Genomic DNA, 9,521 nt, shown 5'->3' on the forward strand with positions numbered 1-9,521 from the left:
CTAAATGGTTGTCAAAAACAACTGAAGTAAGATCCCGGCCAAAATGAAGACTTAACGTAGAAGATCGGTGGTACGAACAGAAACAAAATACAGCAAAAAGTTTGATCATCAAAATAGAGAGTGAGCAGACATTAGCAAGATCAAGATCAAGGTCAAGGTTGTGATGTGAGAAGAATGAATGTTTGAGACCAAGACTTGTATGAACAATAATAATATTGCAGCATTAATTTTGTTGTATAAATGGCTGAATTAAATTTCCATGAAGGGATTTATGAAACAAGAGATTTAAGTAATGAATCGAATGAAAATTGTTTTGGTGTGTTAGAAGTCATTGTACGAGTTCGTACACACCCCATTGGACTTATGGTCCCGAAATATACTACGTGGTCCCCAATTGCTGCCTTTCCTGTCTCGAGACGAGATTCCGAAGATAGTCTGCAATTAGAGTCTCCTAGATATGCTGACAACAGCTATGTGAATTTGTATGTACCAGTGGCGTAACAACAAAACTTAGATTTCCTTTCTGTATTTTAAATGCTAAATACGTATTTTCAAAATACTATTTTGTTGTACCTATTTAATTTTCTACATTTACTTAAGTATAAAATATTTTTTAAGAAAACCTTGCAGGCATTTGCTCATTTTTTAAATATTGGAGTTTTTCTAGACTAATAGTGGTGTTTGCACTATATCACCAGCTGGGAAGATTAAGTATGATTTATATTTTTCTGTTTGAAGTAATTGAGATACAGTTTTTCTATCTTTATGTCATAGTTTCTTCAGTTCAGCAAAAAATAATTCTTCTGTACGCTTCCTTATTTACCTTTGTCATCATGAAAGAAAACACTGAAGCCAAAATAGTTTGTTGTAATAATTTTATTGATGAACAAACAAAATAGGTCAAAACCCCGACGCTAAAACACGACACTTTAGTTGTCCGAAGCCCTTTTTAGTAACAAGGTTACCTTCTTCAGGGACTAAAGTGAACTGCTTCACTTCTACAACAACCGCCAAAGTCTTTTCAGTCTTCATAAATTTTATTGATGTAAAATCAAGATCAATCATTTTATATCAAAATACTTGCAACCCCATTTTGTTTCCGATCTTTTACACATTTTAATAAGAAATGGAATCATTAATTTNTTAGTTTACTAAAAGCTATTATTATGTTGCAAAAACTGTATAAGGTAGAAACAGTGATGAAATTGTTGTTATAATTATTATCGATAATTATTCTTATTGTCAGAATATTTTGTTAGAGATGCACTCACATAGAAGTAGCACCGAAACAGTTTTGTAACCACGTCAATAAAACAATTAAAAGACAGAACTGAGCTTTTTATTTTTATTAACTTTTTCACCCGAGTGTAATGGGTTAATGAAAGGCATCATCAGAGACCTTAAGACTGTTTAAAGGCGACCTTCACACTTTCCTACATTTCTTCAATGTTCGCATCTCCCAAAAAAATCTCATATCTCTTAATACCTGCAAACAGTAATCTAATAATTATTATCTACCTTTCTTTACTTCTGCTTATGTTTCCAATATGTTTACAGCAAGCACTTCACGTATTACAAAGTGTCTTACCCGTCAATGGCGTGCTACTCCGTTGACTGAAATCGGTCTCGCACGCGCATGACGTCATTTCGAGTTTAGGTACAGAGCGAAGTTGCTGAAAGTGAATATTTATACTATTTTGTTGTGCCCGGTAAATGGCGTGGGTGATCGTTAAACCATTTAGAAATATCAAAAGGACATCAAGGTTTTTTATACTGTTAATAATTAATTTTGTAATTATAATAAACTTTGCGCACAGTTTTAATACTAGACGAAAGTAAACGTTCGTCCTAACTTTACATTTTGCGGCATATTTGTTCAAAGTTAACTAAATTAGTCATAAAAGATGCTTTGTAAATATTACAGGGTGTCCAGAAAGGGTAGAGTGTGTTTGTAAATTAAATAAAAAAAAAACAATTACAAGCGATTGATTTGAGGTGTGGCAAGTGACCTCATCTTGTTGAAATCATCTTTCCACATTAAAACCACCAAACTCTTGCAGTTGTGGAACCAAAAAGTTCTTAACTCGTCACAATACCCGTCACTGTTTATCGTAAGTGTTCGGCCTTGTTGGTCTTCAAAGAAAAGAAGTCCCAATGATGTCCTCAACAGACATGGCAACCCATGCATTAACTTTTGGACTATGTAGTGGTTGTTAATGTTTATGTTTTGCATTTTCTTTGGCTCAGTAACCCCAAATATTCGAATCCATTTTCTGATAGTATCGTCCTTCGGTGCATTCCGTAGGTACATTAAATTTTGCCCGATATAATCGTTTAACTATGATCATCAGCGATAATAGGCACGTACGCAAAAAGCACGATAGTGTCCTGGGTACACTTCCATGGTCATTACATCTCCAAAAAGTAGTGAAACAACCCATCCCTACGGCACCCCTCCGAACCGCGTTTATGAAATAAAATTACCCCCCTTCCCGTCATGGAATACTTCCGCACTCCCTGACAAATACAACGTTGCACGATAGACGCCAAACCTGTGCAAAGCAGTGAATGTTTTGTATTATATGTATACGTATGTGGTTATAAAGACGTAATAGCGAGCGGCATGACCTGAGGTTTATACCATGCTTAACATTCGGGAGGACGTCGATTCGATTCCGATTCCGTCTGTCTTGGTCCATGTTTTTCTGTGATTTCCTTGGATCACTTAGGCAAATGCTGGGGTAGTAATATTCCACAGATAATTTTTCATTCTCTTCTGGCTTAACCACCACCTACCCATTCGCACGATTCCTGAAGGGAGGCTGAAGAGGGTCTTCCGTTCTACCTTCCGGTGTAATCCGGAGGGATTGCCCGCCCACCAACATTACTGGCTGGTGGGAATGAAACACCCAAAAGTTTGTTTTTTAACTTTCTTATTGTGGGAGATATATACGTTATCACTTCTTTATAGCAATTCATAAGACTGTGAATTTTATAAAATGTTATAATTGATTTCCTCCTCAAATAAAATTTGAATGCTTGTTGATGTAATATTCCCTAATCCCCTTGAGGTAAAACATTGTATTTTATATAAANATTATTTCAGTTTAAAAAAGCCACAAAGTTGAAAAAATTATTAACAAAGTAAAATAAAAAACTTTTTGGGTTTGCTAATGTAGCAGTTTTATGTTTTGAGATCATACCTACTTATAGATAAAATAAATAGTTAGTGATCGGTATGATCTATCCGAGATGTCTGCTTCATGCATTTCGTAAAATATTTTTTTTAATGCTAGCAAGATTTACAAAAGCAAACGTGCAGATAAAGTAATCATACAGTTCTGTGCATAAAAGTTTAAACAATCTCATTTTAAATCGGGCTTGGCTATGAAAGTCTTCTTCTTATTACAAATGGAAACTGTCAAATGCCGTAAAAAGTAATGTTAAATTATGCAACTGTTAAAGACTAGAGGATTAAAGAGTGCTAAATTATGAAATTACCTACTGACATTTCTAAAACCCTACCCTCAACAATTGACACATATTCGGAGAAATATCGTAAAAATTATTATGTTCCTTTTGGTTGAGCGGGTCGTGCGAGCGACGAGGGTGGGCCACGCGACCGACTAGGGTGGGTTACGCGAACAGCGAAATAAACCATAGGCATAACAATTTTAAGAGTTCTTTAAAAAGGGGAAATAGAACGTTTAAAAAATCATACAGGTGTCTGTTTGTCCAACGTTACATCCGCTTTATTCCCTATAAATATAAAATATATCGTCAGAAATATTTAGTCCGATAATTCTATAGCAACGTTTCGTTAAGGAACCGAACCTTCTCAAATATGTTAAAAGAGCCAAATCCAATTTAAAATTATTGTAAATAACGAAATAGACCAAAATTCAACATCAGTATGTGTATTAGTTTTTGGTTTATTGTAAATTTTAACGTTTTATCAATTTACATTATACTAATGGTGCAAGAAGATATTTGGTGGCAGTTGATTTTGAAGGACTAATATTTTTAAAAAAAAAAAGAGATATTAACGTGAATTTTTATGAATTTTATAAAATGTTATAATTGATTTCCTCCTCAAATAAAATTTGAATGCTTGTTGATGTAATATTCCCTAATCCCCTTGAGGTAAAACATTGTATTTTATATAAAAAATAAGATTAATAAGGTACGCATTAATGAGGGAGTATAGTATCGCAGAATGCAACGAGGTTATGAGGGGTGAGACATTTAGAGCTTGCAGTTGATGTCAATAAAAAGCTGAGTTTTTCAAAGAACTACCCCATTTATTACTCAGAGGGTTGATTAACCTGATACATCACCCTTCCCTCTTCCCCAGTTAATCTGTGACTTTAACGGAGTCCCAAAAAGCACACCAAAAGGAGTTCAGCCTAACCTCTCTATTAATTTTTAAAACATTTTTGAAAAAAAGACTTGAGAAAAGTGGAGGATTAATTTCCACCTTTAATTTCTGTGTTTCTTAAATATGCTGAAAAAGTTATAAAAATTAAATTTGAGTTTCGAATTTCTCTGTAATCCATCCAAAAACTAAGAAGGAAAGTAATAATTTTTGAATGACAACACAAAAACTGTAAACTTGAACAGTTTTATTCCATAAAATGCCCGAATTTCACGTTCATCTGTACAAAGCATGTAAATATGTACAATTACCTAATATTAAATCTTAAATTACTTACAATATAAAGAACAACGATTTGTATAATACTTAATTACATTTGTAAAAAAAGCGCCCATTTAAACGTTTAACAACAAAATACCATCATATCACCACATAGGCCATTCTTTAATAAAATTGTTAATATAATATTGGCAGGGAGGGGGCACATGATAATTATTACTACAAAATGTTATAGAAATTGTCTAGATGTCGATGGAATGTCATCGTGAACTCCGCTATTGGAGCTGTTTTCTTCTTCTTGGAGAGCTAATGGCACCTGCAAGTAAAAGATAGATTAAGTAGGTAAGTAGCTGATAGAGACGTGCATCATCATCATCATCATCATAAGGTCGTCAGTCCTATTGGACTGGTTGGACACGTACCTTCACTCTTTCCTATCCTGAGCTAATCTTCCCTAAAACTAGAACTACTCACCTAGTAATCTAACTTACGTCTGCCTCTACCCCTCCTAACTCCCGTTTCTGCCTCTAATATGTCTCTGACTGGACCTTCATATCTGATAGCCCTAACAACCTATCTCGTCTATTTTTTATTGACTTCCATAGAGTCCTCTGTGCAAAATGGTTTTTAAAAGTATTAAATATAAAATGCAAATACTTTTTTGATTTGTTATTTCAAATGTAAAGCACAAAATAGATTTCCCATTTTGTATATTAAATGCTAAATGCAAAATACGTTTTTTCAATTAAATACTTTTTTGTAGTACCTACCTATTCAATTATCTACATTTACTTGAGAATAAAATATTTTTTAAGAAAANTGCTCATTTTTTAAATATTGGAGTTTTTCTAGACTAATAGTGGTGTTTGCACTATATCACCAGCTGGGAAGATTAAGTATGATTTATATTTTTCTGTTTGAAGTAATTGAGATACAGTTTTTCTATCTTTATGTCATAGTTTCTTCAGTTCAGCAAAAAATAATTCTTCTGTACGCTTCCTTATTTACCTTTGTCATCATGAAAGAAAACACTGAAGCCAAAATAGTTTGTTGTAATAATTTTATTGATGAACAAACAAAATAGGTCAAAACCCCGACGCTAAAACACGACACTTTAGTTGTCCGAAGCCCTTTTTAGTAACAAGGTTACCTTCTTCAGGGACTAAAGTGAACTGCTTCACTTCTACAACAACCGCCAAAGTCTTTTCAGTCTTCATAAATTTTATTGATGTAAAATCAAGATCAATCATTTTATATCAAAATACTTGCAACCCCATTTTGTTTCCGATCTTTTACACATTTTAATAAGAAATGGAATCAATAATTTTTTCGAATCGTTTTCTAGGAATTTTGGATTATACGCATTTATTAGCCCACCACAATATCTTGTAGTTTTCAGTTTTACTCAGCTGGGGTATATTAATTCGATATTGTTTTGTAGTAATTCATAGAATTTTGTAGTTCCCTGTACGATAAGTGGTGATTTGACAGATGCTGATATCAATTTTGAACTTAAAAATCGTCGGTCCCTGCCTGCAGACATACAAATCAGTGTAATAATTATCTGATTATCATGTACATGATTGTACATAACAATAGGGATATTCTATTAAATCCAATAATCAAAGGGTGGCAACATAAATACGACGTGCTATAGGAAAATTGGGAATATTTTGGAGGGGTGTTACACTTTGCTTTGCTTTGAAGATTATGAGAGCTCGGTTAGTTTAGGACAATTTTCAGAGAAGCAGGGGATGGACAGGTTCAAATAGACGTAGTTGAAAAAAATAATTCCACACGTTCACCAAATTGTACGTATTCGCTTGTGACATGAAAATAAAAATCCTGACGAAGAAATGTGTCATTTCCGTGTACAATATCGGTTTAGCTTTACCAGTATAGGGAGGGTTAGTAAACTAACGACAAGATGCTTTAATATAATATCTAGAGCGTTATTTTTAACGAAATCTTTCTTTGGTTTTTTTTTTATTATTCATTCATTAATGTACTTACCTACCAGCCGAGTCCAAACCTGGGTGACGAATTTATAGAATCAAACAATAATTCAGAAAAAAACTGATAACTGAAGATAACAAACCAAGAATGAATCTTAAGATTATTACACTAGCCAAGCTAAAAATCCTTGATCAACTCACCAGCGGAACAGATCCACGGACTCACAATGTTATGGTAGAGTAGCTGAAGACCTGTCGAAAAAATATTGGTTATCCCATCAATAATACACTGAAGAAGAGGAAGGCTAGAAATAAGCTAAAAGTTAATCGATTGGGTGAAAATAATATTGAAGACCGTTATCATTACAGATGTGTTCCCATTTTACACGATAATTGCAATGGTAAATGAAGAATCCAATACGCTAGCAGAAATCAAAAAAATCCAACACGTGAACCCTTTCAAAGGACAGAAAGTTATTTTAAGAAAGGATTTATGATATTGTCAGATGTAGGCAACGTAACATGCACTGTCACCTGTATGCAACCCAACGTACATAGCGACAAAGAAGACCAGAGTTTCGAGTTGTCACATTTTGGATCTTTCCAGAACAAATAAATAGTTGCTGCGAGTTCGCGTTACGAGGCAGTACAAAGCGTGTTAGTAAAAGCGAAGAAGCGACAAAGTGTGCGGTATAGTGGTGAATTAATAATTAATTAATGATAATGGTGTTGGCTGAAAAGTACCTAGACAGTTAAATAAAATTAGTGAGTAGTTAAGAAGGTTATTTATTACGTAACAATTATTAGTGAGTGTCTCTCCTATAATGATAAAGGTCGTCTTCATTTGATTGACCGAAGTGCAAATATAAACTTTCTGAAGAATTTTTTGGCCAAAGATCCAAATGGTAAGTTTATGTTCCATTAATATATTTTGCATATGTACACATTTTTCCAAGAAGATCACCATGAGCACACATTTTGAATATATCTGTTCCTAGAGAAAAACGAATGTCGAAGGGTTGTGGTGTTGCACCTACGTATTTTTCCATTGGGTTAGGTTAGGTTAGGTTGCTGAATGATAACGAGACCCTGGAGGTGCAGTTTTCATTATTAATATTACGCTGATGCCGTGTTCCTACTGTTTTTGTGTCGTGTCGTTTTACATTGCATTTTTACTTATACAATCGTGTTCATACCGTGTTCGTACCATATGCAAAAATCTCAAGGTGTCAGTAATTGAAATGGATCAAAATAAAAAGAATGTTTAGTGTGGTAGTTTGTTCCACGTATATTCTTTTAAAGCGCAAGGAGAAGAGGATCTGGAAGATTCATTAATTCATCGGTCACCTATATCACTCACTCACTCACCATGTATTCTCGCGATGCATTTCGTTGTTTGGCTACTTTCATCAGCAAGCTTTAAGGCGCCATATTGCAGTTTTCATTAGGCCCACTACTTACTCATAAAACAGGTGTGCGTTATTTTTTGAAAGCGTTTTAAACTTATACTTTATATTAAAGAAAGAAGTAGATATACCATTTTGATATATAGGTAAGGCAAAATGTTCATCCAGCATATAGAAATTTCACATTCTTTTGTCTGCATCTTTTCTGCATAATTTGATGAACGTCTGGAATAGGGTTGGAAAAGCGACAAAAGATCGACATAAAGTTAAAGGGATTGAAGCTTTCTCAAATTTCTANGCTAATTTTTTGCCTACGTTCTACATATGTTTGTACAATCTATGAACGGTTTTAAAGCCTTTACATAATGTAAACCTTGACCCCTCCACGTAACAGGATTATAATCCTCCGTTCCTTCAGTTGTGTGTTTTTTGTTATTATGATTGTAATAATGGACGTTCGACGCAAGTTACAAACATATTTGGCTGTCTTCCCCACATTGTAAAACATAAATCAAAATCACGTAAACTATTTCTTAAATTTTCAATTTTTCCTTGGTTAGGTTAGGTTGGGTTAATTTAATTTAATTCTTACCGGTTTATCTTCAGTTAAAGTTGGCAACAGTTCGTCCGTAGACCGGGGACTAGGAGTGGGCTGGTTTATCCTTCCGTTGGCCTGCATCGCCGCCGTCATTTTTGCGAGACGTTTCTGCATTTCACGTTCCTCCTTCATTTCCCTGTCGCGTTCGAATCTTTTTGCGCTGTAACTTCTAATCGACGATCCGCTGTGGATAGACGATATACTCGGTCGACGAGAACCTTAACACGTCACAATATAAAAATGATGAGAATTCAATGTTAAATGACATTATAAAAAGAAGGAAGCATTTTAAGCATATATTTGTGTGCTATGTAATGTACAATGACATCTGTGCTTTGCAAAGCAATTATAAAAGGTAGAATTATATGGTGAAAGAATATTTGTAACATTAGTGAACTAAGTTTTTGAATTAACTTTACCCACTGTAGATAACTTCAAATTAATGAGAAAAAAATAGTGCTGGTGTCACTTCCTCGCCGGGAATCGAACCCGGGTCCCTGGTTTTACGCACCAGTAATGCTAATTCAAAAAATTCACTAATGCATTGAATTTAACCCTACAAGAAAATCAAAGTGCTTCTTATTATTTTTTAACAATTTGATTAAATAAGAAACTAAAGAAATAACAGTTTGAAGTGAAATTTAAATAATAATATTCCGTTAAAAGATATCAATACAATTATTAAGTGGTTTTCATTTATATAATTTTAAAAAAGTATTAAACCTAAAATTAATTAAATTTTGGTAAAATGAACTTTCTCAGCTATAAAGTTATGAAGATGTACCATTTAATGCAAAGTTTAATTTTAAATTTGCTTTGTTTTCGTTTTATTAATGAAAAGTTTCAATAGAATTACAAATGTTTCATATCTTGCTGTTAAATGGTTATTATAAACATAATTTATTATC

General features: G+C 33.7%; 1 protein-coding gene across 2 annotated transcripts in view; it reads right to left on the minus strand.

Annotated features, from left to right (window-relative positions):
• Positions 1-4,626: 4,626 nt before the first annotated feature.
• The window catches only part of LOC108739678, a 47,099-nt gene continuing 42,204 nt past the window's right edge, over positions 4,627-9,521 (minus strand). Inside the window, exons 6-8 of one of the 2 annotated variants that reach the window (XM_018473687.1) lie at positions 8,608-8,831; positions 6,811-6,861; positions 4,886-4,970 (exon numbers count right to left, since the gene is read on the minus strand). In XM_018473687.1, the coding sequence (XP_018329189.1) occupies positions 6,832-6,861; positions 8,608-8,831 (254 nt within the window). In that variant the 3' untranslated portion in view covers positions 4,886-4,970; positions 6,811-6,831. Of the gene's footprint in view, positions 4,971-6,810; positions 6,862-8,607; positions 8,832-9,521 lie in introns of both variants that reach the window. The other variant, XM_018473686.1, reaches the window with a different exon arrangement.

Source organism: Agrilus planipennis, unplaced genomic scaffold (assembly GCF_000699045.2).
Source record: "Agrilus planipennis isolate EAB-ADULT unplaced genomic scaffold, Apla_2.0 scaffold249, whole genome shotgun sequence".
NCBI classification, from domain to species: domain Eukaryota; kingdom Metazoa; phylum Arthropoda; class Insecta; order Coleoptera; family Buprestidae; genus Agrilus; species Agrilus planipennis.